The sequence below is a fragment of the Manis javanica genome, chromosome 9, assembly GCF_040802235.1.
Source record: "Manis javanica isolate MJ-LG chromosome 9, MJ_LKY, whole genome shotgun sequence".
In the NCBI taxonomy this organism is placed as follows: domain Eukaryota; kingdom Metazoa; phylum Chordata; class Mammalia; order Pholidota; family Manidae; genus Manis; species Manis javanica.
The window spans coordinates 68,208,092-68,228,004 of NC_133164.1; the positions used below are offsets into that span (position 1 = coordinate 68,208,092).

Consider the following 19,913-nt stretch of genomic DNA (forward strand, 5'->3'; position numbering starts at 1 on the left):
TATATTCCCACTTAACCAGTTTTAGCTACAGGCCATCTTTCTCCTTGATAATAACCTGACCGTTTCCAAATATTGTCATTCTATAATTCCAAATTTTTCCCACTCAAAATGACCTTCCAAAATGATACCAGAATAAGCCCTCTAGAAACTTAAGTCTGATTCTGCCTTTCCCATATATACAGCATTTCAACATTTCCCCATTATGCATATTAACACACGTTTGAGGAGCACTTTTGTAAATAGGCACAGTGCTAGGTATCCCAGGAACAAAAATGAGTCATTTGTCCACATGCAGATCTTCAAACTGTGATGTGGTGATATAGCTGGTTGTAGAATGTGTTGTTAATATTTAGTAAAATACTAAGTTTGTGAGCTAATTTATTCTTAAATTAAAAGCCAGAATGGATTCAAGTTTCTCTATGAAAACCTGACTCTCACTCAAATTCCAACAGGTTTTCTTGAGAAAGGGAAAGAGTTGATCAGTATCTGGACAAGGAAATGTACAAGGCCCAAGACTCTACACTGGGTCTCTCTGGAGACTGCTACTGATATTACCAGCTTACCTGTTACTAAAACATCACGGTAGTTCATTACTTTCCAATTTTTATATTAGAGTCCATTAAAACCTAGGACCCAAGTGGAATCTGTAGCAGCCATATATGCTGTTTTACACCATCTGTTATCTATGTCCTGGAAGGGCTAAATGGCTAAGAGCCACCAGGTTAGTCACAGGATAAAGGTCAAACTTCAATATGTCACAGCTCCTCAAATGTGCATCCAACTTGCATTTGGGACCTTTTCTCCTACCACCTGCTCAAATGCCTCTGTTCAGGACATTCCCATTGTCAGCAGTAGCATTCTTCTTCTTCTACACCCCCCAAACTCTACTCACTCTTCAAAGACAAGCTCAGTAATCAATGTTTTCTGTGAAACCTGCCTCAAGAGCTCTTGGCAACACTAGCTGGTCTTTGGATGAAGCAGCATTTCCATGCTTTTTACGTGGTAACAGTTACCTAAGAACCTCCCGCCCAGTGGCCTCCACCTGGAGGGCGTCAGGACTGCACTGGTTCACCTGTGTTCCCAGCACTTGACACTGTGCTTGTAAGACAGCAGGCGTGGGATCCATGGTCGAGAAATGATGCTGAGAACCACACCTCATAATATCACTTACCCAGCAGCCTACTGATGGATGCTAGGGTAAATGCTATTATTCTGGAAATCCAGAGGAGGTGATGTATTCATAACTTCTAATTTTTAAAAATTGTCTGGCATTTTATTTAGCTATGGGGACTAGCAGAATTGGGTGACTGTGTGTTTACATATGTATGCGCTTCTGGATACAGGGTGTATATGTATGTACAGTAGTTTCCTACAGTTGCCACAACAAATTTCTACAGAGCAGCTTAAACAATAGCAATTTGTTCTCTTGCTGTTGGAGGTCGGAGTCCAAAACAGGGCTGTTGGCAGAGCTACAGTCCCTTGGAAGGCCCTAGGGGAGATGCTGCCCTCTGCCTCCTCGAGCCCCTTGAGGGCTCAGATAGGCCCTGGTCTGTGGGCTATGCGCCCCAAGCTCTAGCCCCTCTTCTATCTCACATCTCCTTCTGCCTTTTTCCTCTTGGAAGGACACCAGCCACTGGATTTAAAGCCCATTCAATTAATCCAAGATGATCTTATCTCAAGACTGTTAATTTAATTACATCGGTAAAGACCCCTTCTCCAAATAAGGTAACAAAGAGATTCCAGCAATTTGGACATGAACGTATCTTTCTAGGAACTTCCATTCACCCCATTACACTGTGTATGTGTGTGTGTGTGTGTGTGTGTGTGTGTGTGTGTGTGTGTGCTGTATATTGTGCCACGAAAGAGTCCTTAAAGAAGGTTCTATTGAACACCTACCTATTGCCAAAGTGACATAGTTTGGAAACTTCCAGGTGCTGAGAACACAGTGAAGAACGTGAAAGATGCAATCCTGCCCTCATGGAGGTCAGAGTCCACTGGATAGAGAAAACAAGTTACTCTTTACAGTTGGAAAATGTGTGAAAGAAAAAATGCACCACAGTTGTATGTAACAGGGAACTGCATCTGTAAAACGTTAAGTGTGACCCTGGTATTTTCTCAATTAGAGATGGACAGCGCAGAGAATATTCATTCATTTTTCAGGTCAGATTATTTCCCAGTTCTATACTGGAACACCCACTGAAAGTCCTTGTTTCACACATATGCTTTGCACCCCAAATTATGTGGCTCACAGGCACCCCATGGGACTACCACAGCCCACGTGACTTAGGATGCCATGACCTGTTTTGCAATCATTATTTTATGACCATCAAGGAATAAACACGGCTGCTTAAGCTGACAGGCCATTAAGTATAACATGCACCCCAACTTCAGAAGTATTAAAATGTGTGCCATTTAGAATCAGTAAAATATGTTCATTTCCACTTTGAAATACAACATATCAGGGCAAATTAAACAGCTTTTGAATAAATAGTATAGCTGAATATTAATGCTCAACCAGCAAAATTTTGATGGTGAGTTGGCTTCACCCAGCCTCAGAATATTTTTCACATTCTTTCTGTGAGGTTATTATATATAAATATAATTCAGTAAGTCCTAAAATAAGATAATACTCACAGATTGGGTCTTTTCTAGTCCTGAGATAACTTGAGAAATCAGAGATTGGAAAAGAATTTTAAACTCTTGAGCTGAAGGAGTGGCTACTGGAATTATCACTCCTTTCCTGGCCCAGAACTCGCTAAATGGTCAGAAGGTGCAGAGCAGAGAGGGTGCACCTGTGCGCATACTGGCATGGGGTTTGCACATACTTTACGGATAAGCTGGAGTGTTCTGAGAGCCCTCTGGCAGTCATTCAGACAAGATTTATGATTCATTTGTTGGGCAAATGGTGGCCCTGCTAGACCCTGTGAAATGCATAACAGAAAGAGAAGACAGGATGCCTGCTCTTAGATAGCTTAGGAAAACATAACTATAAAGAGAAGTGATAAAACGCTCACACATACCCACCTCCAACCTAAGAAAGCTCCTCCAGGTATGCGGGTTGCAGATTTTGTTGTAGTTTTGCACAAAGGTCACATAGTAGAAAAACTCTCAGAGAATACTGTATGTTATGAGTTCTCTTCTCACACTTATTCCTCCTTTATTTATGCAGACAGTCTGGGTTTTTGACACCGAGATCTAAGGCCCTAAAAAGATCTTATTTTGGTCCTTGCACATGAAAGAGGATTCAGGAAGGCAATGCCAATCAAAGGTTTCCGGGAAGGTAAGAGAAATTTACTGTAGGTCTTTAAAAATGAATTTATGTGCATCATTATGGGATTTTTTAAGCAATAGACACACACAATAGGAACAGTGTGTGAAAGTGTGACCCTCATCCAGAAAAGAGTGGGGGAAATACACTTTGTATTAATTAAGTAGTCTAAAGTTGAGAGCAACTTGTAAGTGCTCAGGTTCTGCAAGGCATCTAAGGCATATACTCTCTTAAACACACACACACGCACACACTTGAACAGCTGCCCAGTAAAGTATCGTTTTAAAACAAATTCTTCCCTGGAGAAAACATATTGCCAAAGCATCTGGACTCTGCTTTCAGAGGCATTTAACAAGTTACCATCATTTCCTGGACTCACCAAGGTAACCACTGGCTTTAAAATGATTAAAATTGTCTCTAGAAAAACAAATCTCAGGCCTCCCACAACCACTGGAAAAGTCAAGATTAGGGATGGCTTTAGACACAACTTCTCTTCTTTGGGGAATAAAGCATTGTTTTCAGATTTCATTAACTATATGTGTTCTTAGAACACAGCCAGAGGCATTCCCTGAAAGACAGGTGCAGCTGTTTTTTCTACTGTTAAAGAGAAAAATATATTTGACAAACATATTTCAAATCAGTAGTTAAGCATACTTTTGAATAAATGGGCTGGCACAACAGTCTGGGAGAAAATGAAAATCTTACATCATATGCAGAAATTAATTCCAGATGGATTAAAGACTTAAATAAAAAAATTTTTAATCTTCCTACAAAATCCAAGAGACTACATGTAAATGTCAGGGAGATCTTTATTAGCCAAGAGTGAAAATGCAGGAAAAAGAGAATTGTCTGTTCATGTACAAATTAAAAGTCTGAAATGGATAAATACAATATAAGCAAAGTCAACAGGTAAGATAAATGTAAATAAGTAAAAATATCTCTATAATATACATATAGCATCTAGAGATTAGCAAGAATAAGCCAACAGTGACACAGTGGTGACATCTCATTTTATACCCATCAGGCTCGCAGATGTTTAAAAAATACTTCATAATATCTAATGTTGACATGGATTTGGAGAAATGGTATCCTCACCTATCAACGATGGAAATGAGAATTGGGAGGGACTTTCTGGATAGCATAGTGGCAACCCTTGTTAAATTCACTCCACTTCAGTGAATTGGGCTTTGATATAGGAAGAGCAGACCCACTTGTACCTGTATTTTTTGTAAAAAAACCTCAATTTTGGTCTTCACGTGGAGATGAAGGGAATCAGGCCAGCAGTGTGACCAGCAGTGTGACCAACAGTGTTTCAGGGGAGGAGTGGCGGCTCTGGGAGAAGCTGCGGACTTCCCCAGAGGCGATGCCGACGACACTGTGTACACGGAGGTCTAGTGACCCATTCATGAGGCCGATGGCCAGAAGCAAATGAGCACCGATCAAGGGAAGAATAAGTATTTCTGCACCAGAAGTATTATGTAGCTTTTTACGAAAGATGAGTTATAACAGATGACTCCAAAAGATTCCCATGTGTGATAAACTAAGAGGCCAAAAAGTATAACATGCAAGTATGTATAATATAATCCCATTTTTATAAAGCAATGACAAAATTCTGGTTCAGTGTATGTCTTTGTACATATATCTGACATCGATGTAGAATTCTATGAGCATGGAGAAAATACGAAGGATACTCACTGGATTATTATAGCGGACTGTGTGGGCAGGCAGGGTTGGGTTGGAGGAGTGGGGGCTGATGCCAAGGGGAACTGTGAAAGGAAAAGCAGCTGAAATGCACATTGTTCAGGTGGAACTATAAGAGAGAACTTCTTTAGCACTGAAAGATCGTCTTAAAATCATCTTGTACTTCACTTTTAGCAACTGTCGCCTCAACCTTCTGATAATACAACTATTCACAGAGCCTTCAGGTGCCAAGCAGGCAGAGGGATGTGTATTTTACTCCCCGTCCATCACTGCCTGTGCACAGAATTAAACGGAGCTTTTCTTCTCTTATCTCTGGTTCTCTCAGTCTTCACCTTTACACTGAAGCGGACACTGGCACAGACACTCAACAGAAGAAATGAAATGACATGCAAACCAGCTTGTTTGTTCCCTGTCTGGAAGTTATCTGTGAATCTCTGCATTTCTTCTCTCACATCAGCACTCTGGTTAAGAGCTTCAAAAGGCTTCAAGTTGCTAAAGTCCATCTCATACAAGACAGAGGAGAGCAGCTGGCATGGAAAACTCTAACTGCCCAAAATACAGCCCTTCGGCGTCTGTTATGGGATTACACGTAAAAAGAATGAAGTATTTTGTAAACTCGTCAATTTACTCTTAGTCTATAAAACCAAATAGTGACACACCTTGCTTATCAGCTTAGTTTCGTGCAATGACAGAAATTGATCAACACTGAAGTATCTGTGGGGACTTCTCTGTAACTTGAATTCAAATATAATGATAGTTTTGATTACACAACATAGTTTTGCTGACACTTTCATGAGATTATTTCATCCAATGGAGGGGGATTCTTTCTTTCAGAGAACTGGTCACACAGCAACAGTGAACATAACACAGCCAATACCCAGGCTGATAAAGAAAAGTAAAGTAAACACAATTGGTTGGTTTCAGAAACAGGTAATACCTATCTATGAATATCAACTGAAGAAAAACAGAAGGGAAGCTTAAAGTGATTAAACACACACAAAATCTGGAGATTATTTATACACATCCTGCAGAAAATCAAGAAAAAAGGATTTTGATTTCATTATGGGAGCTTTAAGAAAACAACTCTACCAAAAATTAAACAAAAGGCTCAGAAAATTCACTAAAAAATATATGTTTACTGATGCTATTCTACTAGTAATCAAATATAAGTTAGAAAAAGTACCAATTCTTAAATTATCTAATTTTAAAAAGACAAACAGCTAAGATATTCAAGGACGCAGAAAGTGACAGGCTTACTCATTCACTGCTAATGCAAACTTTTCTGGATACAACTGAACATTACATATCAACAATCTAAAAATAATAAATTTTGAATAATAATCCCATTTCCAAGAACCCAAAATAATGAAATGATGTAAAACTACCATATTTAGGTACAAAAGATATCCTCAAAAATATGACACTCAAAACAACAAAATGTCTAACAACTGGAAAATGATGAAGTATAATAATAGTTTATTGATAATAATAGAATCTCAGTCATGACAATTGTATTTTCACAGAATATTAATAATGAAAGAAAACACTCAAGACCTACTGTCAAATTCAAAAAGCAGTTATATACATAGTTTAGCCTCACTTTGAGGTACAGTCTCCATTTACACACCATGCCTGAATAATAGGAAAATGTTGACAATGGTTATATAATGAGTTACATAACCTCTGGAATTAAAGCTGATATCCATTTTTGTCATTTTTTGGTCTATCTTTTCCAAATTCTTTATAATAATGATCTGGAGGAAAATCGTAACTTTCCCTTTTTTTTTTTTTTAAACATAACCACTAAGCTGCTCTGGCAAAAGGAATAGAGCAGGAAAAAAATTTGGGACAACTACCTTTACTGTGTGTATCAGATCAGAAAGAAAATATGAAAAGTGTGCAAGCCAAAAATGAATGTGAAGTGTGCCTTATAACAGTAATTTCTTACGAGTACATAGTTTTTAATGGCTTTCTTATGAAGTAAGAGAAGATCTTAAAAAAGGTGTCTTAAATGGAGCTGCTTTAAGGTTTTGGCCAATGCTTGAGGACCAGAGAAAAGGCAGCTGGGGCCAGACATTCACTCTCAGCCGAGGAAGGGCCTGGACAGGAGATGCGGGGGCATTAGAGCCCCCTGCACGGCTATTTTAGTGGTAAGTTTTGAGCAGGAGAAAAAAAGTGAAGGAAAGGTATCAGAGCAAAAATCTGAGCGTCAGAGACTGACAGGTGGTTCTCAGTATCAAACGCCCCCCTTTCCTGCACTGAGAAACCCTGGGCACTGTGGCCAGTTAAAGGACTTCAGCCCCTTGCTTTCTTGTCCATATGGCAGAGCATAAGTGCTGACCAATGGGACAGAAGTGAAGTGCTGTGTTAGGACTGGTGGTAAGACATACCTTTTTGCCGTTCCTGCTCTCTGGGATGCAGACACGATGGCTAGAGCCCCAGCAGTCATTAAGGACCATGAAGTGAAAACTCCCTGCTAAGGATAACAATGCAGAAAGACATGGGGAACCCAAGTGTTTCACCCTGTGGATGTGTCATATCTGTCATGGACCATCTATGTACCTTCAAACTTCTTTTATATGAAACAGAAAGAAATCTCCTTGTATAAGCCACTATTTTTTTTTGTTCTGTTATGCACAACTGAAATTAACCTTCAGTGATGCACCACCTCGTGATGAGTTTGTGAAAATGTCTTCTGATCCTATCTACTCTCTGTGGCTCCCTTTTAACTGATCAAAAGATGGGGCCAAAATAAACAATAAAAAAATAACATCAGAATAACTATATAAAGCTTTATGTTACTTATTTATTTTTAAGTAGGTTATCTGAACCTTCTAGACTTCTCTCTCTCTAGATATAACAAAGTAAATTGTTTTTAACTTGGGTCTAGTGCTTGGTTGACTTTGTGGGTCAGTGACCCAAGGTAAATATGGATATTGCTTTATTTTAAATGTTAACCTGAAACACAAAATTGTTAACACTAAACTCACTGATTGATCTCACAGCACAAGCTCCTAAGACCAGGATTGACAATGGAATAGATACTAGTTCTTTGATTCCAGCCATCCCTTGCTTACCCATCGCTTCTAGAGAGAGGCCATTCAACGTGAGTATCAATCAGACAATACAGCATCTGTACAGATGAAGGTCCTGGAATTACTCAATTGAGCTTCCTTAGGCGTTTCATTAACCATTTTTTGAAAGGATGACAGATTCTGTTATAACCAGTGTTATAACAAATGTTCTTAATTACTCACAAGGTAACAGATATATTTAAAAACAGGAAAGCAAGCATTTACCCTTTTCTAGTTACTTTTAGATATTTGAATCTAATTCCCTGCTAGGAGGAAAATACTGTTAATGTGAACTAATTTGCTAATCAAGAGCAAATTTTCATTTTTAACATCTTAAAGTCTAGTATTGAGAAAGCTGTTGTCTTTAAAAAATCCTGAACAAGGAAATTTTTTCTCCACTGAGTGGAGAAAAATTTATTTTAAATTTTTTAATTTTATTTTTTCACATTTATTTTTATTTAAATTTTCACATGGATTCTTAGTTAAGTGGATCACATTCCCTTCTAACCTGTAACCAGGCCTAATCATAATAACATACTTTAGATGTTAAGTATTAACCTGAATAACAAGTATCTTCATAACTATAAAACTTCATATTGCATTTTAAATTCAACAACTTGTTATTTATTAAACAATGGTTAAGCTATAAAAGCCTAAGTGGTACTTAAATACTTGAAACTAGGTTTAAGATGGTTAAAATTAAAATGATTTGTCGTATACTTTTGAAGTAATTCATCCACAGAACTGGAAAAAAGCTCAGGAACATTGTTTTTTCCCGTGGTTACCACTGTGTAATACCCCTGCTGTAGCCTAAGAGGAAACTTATTGTCTGGGATTAAGACACTGTGGCTTCGAGTCAATCTTGGGGCTATTCTAGGAAGATGACAACGGTACCAAATTAGCAGTTGTAGTTTTGTGACACTATTTAGACCAAGTGGCCTGCTTTGGTTAGAAGTAAAATTCCTAGTGCCTGAGGAGATAAGACCATGTTAAGTGGTTGGCTGACTATCCGATCAGGCCTTCTCTTTATTGTAGTAAGAGCTGTGTAGTTTGGAAGATTTATGGCATTCTAGCCCATATAAGATTAAAAATTCAATGACATAACTACATGTAATATGTAAAGGAGGCATCTTAATTTCAGAATGAAAGAACTCGCAAGGGAGCAAAAAAATCTAAAAATAAACTGCAATTTCTAAAAATAATTCATTGAAAATATTGATAACTAATGATCCTAACAATCATTACTTTATCAGGATGATCCACTGGTCTCTATTTTTCTGACTGCTAATTTTAGGACCTACCATCTCAGTTCCAATTTATGCATTTAGGAATGTAATGTCTATTTCAATTGAAACAAAAGTGAAATTCTATTTCAGACTTGTAGAGGTCACAGACAGCTTTAGTAATATCAGTAGTTTGGATCTTAAAATTTTTAATATTGAGATGTGCTCATTCTTTCATTTACTGAATACCTCGTACCTGCCAGGCATTGAGCTAGGAGGTGGGAAATAGCAAAAATAATTTCAGATACTTTTCACCTGAAGTTCAAGTAAACATTCTTGTGAAACTGGGAGTAAGGTGGCGGCTGAGATGTGGGGGAGCATCTTCATGTGAAAGTGTTTTTTACAGGAGAATTAATCCCATGAGATTTAAAATATTTTAGCAGGTATTTTATATTTTGTCAAGTATGACAAAATAATATATAACCCAGCAATGAAAGTTATTTTTCAAGTTGCATATAATAGCTGGTGTTCTTAAGATTGATAGTCCTGTTTAAGATGAGAGGGAGTTTATGAGTCTTCTAGAACTACAGCTCAGTAAGTGAAAAGGCAGATACCTCAGGATCACAAACAGAAATAAATGAGTTTACAAGCCAGTCTCCTAGCATCTGCTCTTGCAATAAGGCGGCCACATGAGCCAGAGACTGAAATGCTCTCTGAGTTATGATGCAGTCAATCACAATGGTCAAACTAGTTTTCCTTTTACAGATGAACCTAGCGTCTTAAAATTTTTACTGGCTATGTAAAACAGCCATCTTACTTGAAAAGCAAGAGCATCGAAGGAGCTATGTCCAAACCTTGTCTTGTAGGTCTAAAGTTTATCACCACCCAGTGTCTTCTACAAGATCTTCTCCTATTCTTTTTCCATAATTTTTAGGCATAGCCAATAAGAATAGATGATATCTAGAGGAAAACAAAAGCGTATGGTATATAAAAGAATATTCAAGAGAACTTTCTTATCACCCACTTTGTTTGTAACATTATACCAGGGACTTCTTTCCTAGTTACAGTTACATAACTACAGGTGATCAGAACATCACCATCAACCCAGTAAAAGTAGCAATGAGCACATGCTAAAATAATTCAAGTGTCTTGGTAGCGTTTGGTCAGGCTCACGTGTGATTCTGAATTAACTCAAAATTTTCTTTCCCAACTTCCTGTTCTGATCTATTTCAAGCTCAATCTTGGGTGAATTAGTTCCTAACACTTTCTGTCTGATAAAAACTTAATGCCACCTTTTTAAAACCTGTGTATTACCAAGAACACTTGAAGGAAATAAACTAAGGTTCACCCATTGAGTCTGAGAACATTTCCCTCAGTTTCTTTATCTGTACAAGGATAATGAAATCTGTTTATTACTCAGTGAACTTCTGTTGTTAATGCTATACTCCAGAGCTTCCCCCTCCACTGGCCTGCTCCTCCACGATGCCCAGCTTAAAGGTGTGTATTGTTTCCCAATACACATGTATTTCACAGATCTCACTGCAGTTAAGTATCATAGTCAGTAGATACACAGAAGGACAGAGGTTTTTGTCTTGATTTGTCCCATGCTGTCGTCTCAGTACCTGTCATAGGCTTGATACACAGTAGAGGCTTATAACATATTCACTGACTGAATCAACAAACTAATGGGTAACAATGAGATACATGGGCAGGTACAGTGTACCTTCTTTTTCTGTATGAGAACTACAATCAAAGGGTTTAAGAGACCTGAGAAGATCCCATGGCTATGAAATGACACTATCTGTAACTGTAGGTTTCCTGGCTCCAAATCCAGCTTTAAGGTACTGTCTCTCCCACCTGGGGCTTTATGTACCCTCTTATACGGAATGCCAGGGGAAGTGAGGCCAGAGATATGCATAGCTTTCCTGGAACAAGATTTATACTAAGTGACTTCAGAAAAAACATTTCCTTGAAATATTTTTTGAAATACATGTGTAAGTACGTATATGTATATACATATAACAAGCCATAGAGTAGATTTTGAGAACTTAATTTCAAAGATAAAACACAGATCTAGAAACACCTTTGACACTGGCAAACAGCCATGTGGACCCTCACAGCCATCTGCGTGTCTGGCCTCTGCTCCTCTGCCCTCCAAGCACAGAAATATGGAGGCTGAAGGAGCTCCTCAGCGCACAGCAAGGGCTAGGTTCCACAGTGCCGACACTCAGGAGGGTTAGAACCAGCTCCAGCTGCTCTGCACTAGGGCGGACTGTCTCGACCTTCCTCCACAGCGGCCTCCAAGCCCTCCCATCCGTGTCGCTCTCTCCCTGGCACTCCATGCAGCCCGGGCCTTCCTCTTTTCAGCCAGCAGAGCCACAGCAGAGCCATCTTTCTCTGCTCTACACCAGCATTCTTCCAACTGGGTGCAAGTTTGAAGCAAGGCCAACACTTCCCATGGGGCTCATAGCTGTAAGGGAGTCAAATCCCAGATCTCCAACTTTCAAATATTCTCTTGTCTAAAAATGGATCTGCCCGGGGGCATGATCCACAGAGTGACATCCGCCTGTGACCAGTGGAAGCTGTCCTCTCTCCCTCACTTCCCAAGGGGTCCTCCTCCAGTTTTACAAAAGGCCATGCATGTGCATTACCTCCACCAGATCTTTCTAGGCTGCACCTCCCCAGGGCAACTAACAAAGGGACAAATAAAGATGCTGGTGCCTGTGGAAAAATGAGTCTCCAGTGTTTGGATAAGGACTCCTTTTCCAAGTCAGGTAATTTTTAATTCTTTGAGACAACCTGAAATACTTAAATGTGAAGAGACCGATGGGCAAAAGAAATATACAATACTGGATTTTAATTTACATACTTTTTGTTACAGAAAGTATGACAGAGTGGCCAATAAGACACTTTCAAAGCTAAAAACATATTACACTGGGATAGAATGCTGTAGGGGAAAGGAAATATAAACATGAATTTAAGGAGAAAAGGGAAAGGTGTAAATTTTCATGCTCTTTGAAAAATTAGTGGTACTGGGAACCAAATACACATCTGCTAGAGTTTTTTAAATGATGTAGTAACAATTTAAAAGGTCAATATTTACAACATGCTGCAAAATGACATCCTTGGCAACAATTTAAATTTAGGATGAAAAGTTTTTGCAATTAGATTAAAAGTGTGCTTAGGGTTCAGTTTTCAGAATCTTTTAAGAGCCATAGGAGCAAAAAAGTTGAACGACATTGTTGTAGACCAAACCTTTGAAGCCTTTCCAAGACGAAATACTGAGGAGACCCAGAATGAGCCATTTCTTACCAACTTGGTTTTGAGTGAGATGGGCTGGGGAGGGACTAGAGATAAACCTTCTCTCTGCCTCTTCTTGTTCATAAACACAATCGTTGGACCTGTTGGCTTTAAAGTCAACAGTTTCTAAGACTGATGACGAGGTTACATATCTGACCTTAACTGATGGGGTTAGACCTTGGTGGATGAGATGTATGTCTAAGGAGACTTGCTCCTTTTTTTTGAGTTTTCTAGACTCATGAGGCAATAAAGCGTCCTAATTTTGCATTTATCTTATCGTACGATGACAAATGTCACCACTGATGTGATATTGAATACGTCCATCTGACTGGCATTTCATGAGGGACATGCACAATGCAAAAAACTGGGGAGTTCTTACTGTGTGTTAATATTTTAAGTATGGCAGATGTATTAAGGAGCAATCTCAATAGACACTACATCCTCACACCCTTAGACCCATGTTTTCCCTTCTTTCCGATTGTGTTCTCTTCACTGTTGCCCCTGACCTCTTTCTAGCCACTCCTTTGGGAAGCAGAAGGTCATCTAAATATGATGGACAAGGATGAGGCCAGCACTTAATTCTGCAATTGCACTGTTTTAAAACATCGACTTTAAAGCTCTCAGAGATGGTGGGGCTATTTAGAGCAGACTTTAGACCTACCTACTCTAAACCTACTCCCATTTAGTATGAGGAGGTAGTACAGTTTGAGATAAAAGGCCTGTCTTTAGAGTTAGAAAATTAGCCAGAAATCCCATTCCACCATTTACTAGGTATGTTGCTCAATTTCTCTAAGTCTCAGGTTCCCAACGTCCTTAAAATGGGGTGCTGAGGATTTGAGACAATATGAATCAAGCAAACAGGAATGCACCAGCACACAACAGGCATTCAATTATCAAGTTATAAAATTAGGTGCTTAATGTTTGACAATTGCTTGAAACTGGCCACTAGTTTTCTCTTGCATAATGTCAACAAGTGGCATGTTTCCAGTTTATTTCTAACAAGTGATTTGGCAAATTACCACCTTTTATATCTACATACAGGGTGTGTGTGTGTAAAACATACCTGTAGTATTAAAACTGGCAAGCAGACCACACAAAACTTGAGATTTCATGTGTAGCATTCATAAATTTGGAGGCATGTCCTCCAAATTTACATGCTCTAAGCATTACTGTGAAACATGTTTAAAAATAAGCATGGACTTAACGAGTGACTCTTCTGAAGGCTATCCAAATTTAACTGGTAAGCTAACACTTTCCCCTAATCAAGTTAGGAAAGTTTCTTTCTTTTTTTAAAAAAATATTTTGTATTGTAGGGCTGTGGGGAGAGTGGTACTCCCACAATTCTCATGTTAGTGTAAATGAGTATCAAGTTTAGTCTCTAAAGCGATTTGACAGTGTGTGTCAAGGACTTAAAGGACCCATGTACTTATTCGCTGGACAGGAGTATATCCTAACCCAAGCAAACAGATGTATGTCTAAGAGGGCTCCTTATATCACAACTTAAAATAGTAAGAGACAAAGCAGCTTGATGTCCACCACAGGGGACCAGGTTATATGGCACAGCCATCAGTGGTTATGTCATGCAGCTATTCAAGACAAAACTCTAGCTAAACAAGACAGGATTGTTAAGTGGAGGAAACAAGGTAGAAAGCAGTATTTGGCACTGATTCCAAATGTGTGTGCCGCTGCAACTCTCAAGCAGTACCAAGGGAAAGTTTACAAGGAATTGGAATTACACATAGTAACCAAAATCATTCCACAGCTTGAAAGGACACAGTGTTAAGACTTGCTACCCACGTCCTAATTTTCAAAAGAAGTGTGGGATGAGTACACTGCTGATTCAGATCCTTTTTATGAATGGTGGGATAAGAAAGTCGGTAATAAAGTGAAAATTTATGTCTGCAACTGATACTCAGCCTCTTCAAACTAGTAGTAGTTTAATGAAGCTTTTGGGTGCTTTTTACACCACATGCACCAAGGACCCCACCCAGCTAAGAAGTTCTGGGGTAGAGTGGGAGGGTCACTGATGACAGGAAATGGGAAAAGGTGGACTCACACCCTTCCAATGAACACTGTTTTGGAAGACAATGAAACAGTGTGATCATGTGCACACACACACTCTGACAAGCTCTTCAGATACATATTTAAAACACAAAACACTTTCCCAGCCCGACTCCACACACCACCTGTGTCTCCCTGGATTCTTCAGCACTTCAGTACTAGTTTTAAAACACCTGGTTCATTCCGAATGGCCACCACTACCACCAACCAGACAAGGCTAGCAGATTTCAGGACCTTCCCAGCATGCACGCTTCCAATCGGTACTTCAAATGGCTAACCTAACCCCACCGGTGAGAAACAGGATGAAAACGCCTTTGGGCATTTATTTACACAGCTCAAGTTACACACTTCTGTACTCTGAAAAAGGGGGAGAAACCCAAAGTCCTGTGACTTGAAAGGACATCTTCCTGCTCAGAGCTCCCTGGCCTGGCCCTGGGACCACTGCGCTGGTTGCCCGCCGGCCCGCCTGGCCCAGGTGCGAATAGCGGCCACACAGCGCAGCCAGCTTGTTTTGCCTACAGTCTGAAATCGCACGAAGCCCAAAGCAACTCAAGTTATTGTGAAAACATAAGAGAAGACAAAACACACGTGAATTGCCACTGTGCACGTCACAACCCAAACGGAAAGGTGAATAACTCGCTCGACAGATGCCACCCAGCAGAGCAAACGGCTGGGGGTGTGGCTGGTTTCTGCGGGTCAGTTTCAGGAAACAAGCATTTCTCAGTTCTGAGCTGCGGCTGCAAGTCAATATAGGTGACTGAGATTCTTCACACTGGAAATGCGCTAAGCTAATAATTAACCTTAAGCATACCATCACTCCCGCTAAATAAATTTTCTACACACGGCCCTGAATTCCTTCCAGCGCGGCTAACGAACCGGACGGGCTGCAGAAGGCTGGGGGACGCGACTCCTCCCGCGGGTCGCCCGGGAGCTCTCCCCCTGCAATCGGCGGCTGCCTGGGGGGAGGGGAAGGCGGCACCGGGATAAAGGTGCCCCGCGCACAGCTGTTTTGTGAGAAAGTTGCCCGGGAGAACTCTTTAGGGTCCGCCTGGCCGAGGCAGCTTCGGCGCGCGAGAACGGCCCGCCCGGTCTCTACCTGCAGAGGCGCCGGGCCGCTGGCCAGGCGCCGCCGGCCGCCGCAGGGCCGGGCCGTCCCGGCCCCGGCTGCGCTCCGCGCCCCCGCGCACTCACCGCTGTCCAGTCGCGCGATCTGCGGCAGCCGGTAGGTGCTGACCAGGAGGTCGAGCGGGACGGCCGCCGCGCTCCACTTCACGTCCTTGAGGCTGCAGCCCGGCGCCGGCTCCATCCTCCGCGCCTCGCCGGCCGCGCCGGGGCGGCCGCCGCTGCTCGCGCTCGGGGGCGCGGGGCCGAGGCGGTCGAGGAGCGCGCGCCCGGTTCAGCGGCGGCCGCGGGGCATGGCCGGGCGCCCCGCCGGCCTCAGGCCCCCTGAGGTCTCGCGGCGGCCCCGCGGCTGCGGGCGGCGGCCGGGCTGGCTGCGGCGGCTCCCGCTGCGCCGCCTCCTAGGGCCTCGGGGCTGCGGCTGCGGCGGCCACCCGCGCGCCTCCGCCGCCTCTCACCCCGCCTTCCCCCCGCCGCGAGCGCGCGAGGAGGAGCCGCGGGCGCGAGGAACGCCATCGCGGCGCTCCCGGCCCTGGCCAGCGGGTGCGAGCCACGCCTGCGCAGCTCTGGAACCACCGCCCCGCCCCGCCCCAGGCCCCGCCCCGGCCCGGCCCCGCCCTGGCCCGGCCCTCCGAGGTCGCGCGCACTCGGCGGGGCGGCCCCACTTCGTCCCTGGCGCGGGCGGCTCGGCAGGCCCCGCAAGCTTTAGCTCTCGCTCCCCCGTCCGGCCGCGCGGGCGCCCTACAGCCTCTCCCGGCGCCGCGGCGGAGTCTTTCCCGCCCGTGCCGGCCCCGCCCCTCCCACGCCTGGGTGTGGCTGAGCCCCAGCGGGCGCTCACCTCCCGGACGGCGGGCTGGGACCTGGGGTGGCGGGGGAGGGTGGACGGGCGGTGAGCTGGAACCTGGGGGAGCGAGGGACGGGCTAGGACCCTTGGGGGTTGGGCTGGGGGTTGGGGTGGCGGCGCGCGGGCTCGGACCATGAGGGGGCGGGGGCACGGGCAGGCTGGGGCTAGGGGAGGGGGGCGTGGCCGCGGCAGAGAGCTGGGACCCGGGGCAGCGGGGGGAGGGCTAGGACTCTTAGGGGTAGGGAGCGCGGGCAGTAGGCTGGGATCTGGTGGGGGCGCGGCGGGCGGCGGGCTGGGTGCCGGTAGGTGGGGGGCGCGGGCAACAGTGGGAAAGGCGCGCAGGTCTGCTCTGCGCGGCCACGGCCCGCGCTCTGTCGCCCCTGTAGGCCTGGGCCGCCGGGCGGAGTGCAAAAGGCCGGAGTGCCGGACGGTGGCGGGGGCTCCGGGAACGCCTGCGAGGGAGGTGGGCGTGCGGTCAGGACCCGTGCCCAAAGGCCAAGCTGGACTCCAGCCGCAGATAGAGCCACGCCATTTACTAGGAGCCCCCGGCCTCGTGCTCGTCTCCTTTTCGCACTCAGTTCCCTGCAGTCTTGGAGACCGAGATAATTCGCACCGTGTAGACATGTGTGCCAGGAAGACAGGTCGTTGGTCAGCTCACCGCGTGCAGGTGGCCGCGCCCGACTCTGCCCCATGGCTGCTGTCCGTGGCACATGGCCTCCCCGGGACTAAGCCTGGCCTCCCCTGGACCTGAGCCAGTGTATGACAGTAGCTCTGAGGCTGCAGGGTGCGACGTGCTCACCTGTGCGCTGCGGGGCTAAGGGGTCGCAGGGTGCGCGCAGTTGTGTCCAGTGCGCCACGAGGCCCATCAAGTACCTGGGACTTGAAAACCACCTGTGGACCTCCACGGCGGACTTAGGGCCTGTGTTAGTGAGCAAACACTCCTTAGCAACTGAAAAAAAATACGCGGAGATTCTCTTCTACATCCGCTTTCCTTGTCGTCTCACTTTGGAGCATTGGTGTTAATTTACACAAAATTATTTGGCTGAAAGTTCTCACCTTTGCATCATTCACATTAATTTTTTGAAGAGGCCATGGGAAATACTTGTATTTTGCTCTGCATCACAGGTCTATAATATATTAAGATTTGCTAACATTAAAAAGAATTTTTAAAAACCTTAAGAAGCTAAGTGCTGCTAATATTTTTTCTATCTAAATAATTAATCATTTCTGGAAATAAATCTCAGACTGCCTCCAAAAACAATATAGGAACATTTAAGAATGGGCAGGGTCAGGGGTTTCTCAACCAAACTGTAAGCAGATCAGAAAACCTTAAATAGTGGATTGATATTTAAAAAATAACTTTCTGTTACTATGGTATCCCCTTTAAAAGCTTCAGAGAGTAATAGTAGTTCCCTGTAACGAAAGAATTGGTGACTTATGAGCTAAAGAAAAACTTAAAAACATAAATGCAATTAACTTTTTTTCCTGTCAATGGCTTATATTAGTTTTGCTCTTTTTGCTGACCTTGCAGAAAAGGTGTAACTTTAATCTTGAGTATTTAAAGGAAAGACATTTTAATGAGCTACAAATTGTAAGTCTCCTGTCATGGAATCCTTACAGAAAGATTATTTTTGAGCCAGAGTTTCAGTTAAACTGTAAGAAATACCAGAAGTGTAATTTTTCAGACTGGCTGAACTGCACTTTCCAAACATGGTATGAAGAGGTGCGTTTCTTATGATTACTGGATTAATGCAACCATGTATATACAAGCATAACAATTGGGTGCAGGGCCAAAACTTACAGGATTTTGTCCTTTATTAAATAGGGAGCATCCAAGGAAAGTTTTCTGTAAAGCAAAACTCCAGGTATCAGTTCTCGTGTTCCTACCGGGTGAGTTTTTAGGTTGATTCGTGGGAGGCAGCATATTATAGTTAAAAGTATTAGCCCCAAAGGCAGGGTTGAATGTCTTGGATTTGACTTGTTCTGCTCCTTTTTAGGATCTTGGGAAACTTGCTATTCCCTCCTCTGAAAAATGAGGGTAATTGTTATAGACTGAATGTTTGTGTCCCTCCCAAAATACTTGTGTTGAAACCAAATCCCCAAAGTGATGGTATTTGGAGGTGGGGCCTTGGGAGGTGATTAGCTCTATGAACCAAAAAGTAGCTCTCCTTAGATACAATATCTGCTGACCGCTTATTCTTGGAATTCGCAGCCACCAAAAGTGTGAGAAATTTTGTTGCTTATATGCCACCTAATCTATGTTATTGTGTTACAGCCTGAATAGACTGAGACAATAATAACAGTGCTCACCTCATGGGGTTGATATGAGAATTCAATGAGTTACTATTTGTTGAGCATTTAGAATAGCCCCTGATACACAGGAAGTGCTGTGGAAGTATTTGCTATTATTATTAAAACAAGTATTGGCTTTGAAGGGATGAAATTTAAAGAAGAGATGAAGAGACAAAAGGAGCTGTGGTTCTGGGAAAAAAGTTATATGGGGCCAGGAGTAGGGGAGCATTCGTCAAAAGGGAAACTCAATGGTTGCTCCCAGCTGTGAGACCTCATTCCTCAAATCAGGGTTTTGGAGAGTTATGTACTCCACGGGGGGCCAGCTCTGCTACCCGCAGACACAGGCAGTGCCCGTGACCGTTCAGGGCTGACCTAATGATGGCGATAAGCCCAAGGGTGAATCAGGCATACGATGTTAGAGGACTCGTACAGGGGACACCTCACAGCTTCCTAAAAATATTAACTACTGTTTACACATACATAGCTTGTTAATTCTCTACATTATCAGTTTTGCAAGATAAAAATATCATATGTTGTAATGCGTGATCAAAACCGAAAGTTTCTGTGATGACTGCCCTTGTACTGTTCACCATGTAAGAACTTTTTCACTATGTAAGAATTTGTTCACCATGTAAGAACTTGTTCACTATGCTTCAGAAGATTGGAGACTGACGAGAATTAGGCTTGGGGTGGATTAATGATTGTGCATTGAGCATTGAGTCCCCTATACAGAATTTTATTGTTGTTAACAACCATTTGATCAATAAATATGAGAGATGCCGTCTCAAAAATAATAATAATAATAATAATTTTGAAATATGGGCTAGCATAATCAAAAACCTCAGTGCCATAACTCTGGTTTTGTCATCAGTTGTGTGACCCTAAGACAAGTCACATCTCTAAGTCTGTTGTTAAAACAGTTCTATCAGTAGCAGCCTAGCCTACTCAGTCATGAGGGCATTTAAACTGTAGAATGTACATGAAAATGTTTGAAAAGTATAAAGTTGAAAAGTCTAAAAAAATATATATAT

The 19,913-nt window shown here is 42.9% G+C and overlaps 1 protein-coding gene across 2 annotated transcripts in view; it reads right to left on the bottom strand.

Annotated features, from left to right (window-relative positions):
- The window catches only part of GAREM1 (GRB2 associated regulator of MAPK1 subtype 1), a 173,152-nt gene extending 156,884 nt beyond the window's left edge, over positions 1-16,268 (bottom strand). For both annotated transcript variants that reach the window (XM_073212728.1, XM_073212727.1), the window contains exon 1: positions 15,819-16,268. In XM_073212728.1, coding sequence (XP_073068829.1) covers positions 15,819-15,933 — 115 coding nt within the window. In that variant the 5' untranslated portion in view covers positions 15,934-16,268. The remainder of the gene's footprint in view (positions 1-15,818) is intronic.
- Positions 16,269-19,913: the final 3,645 nt, after the last annotated feature.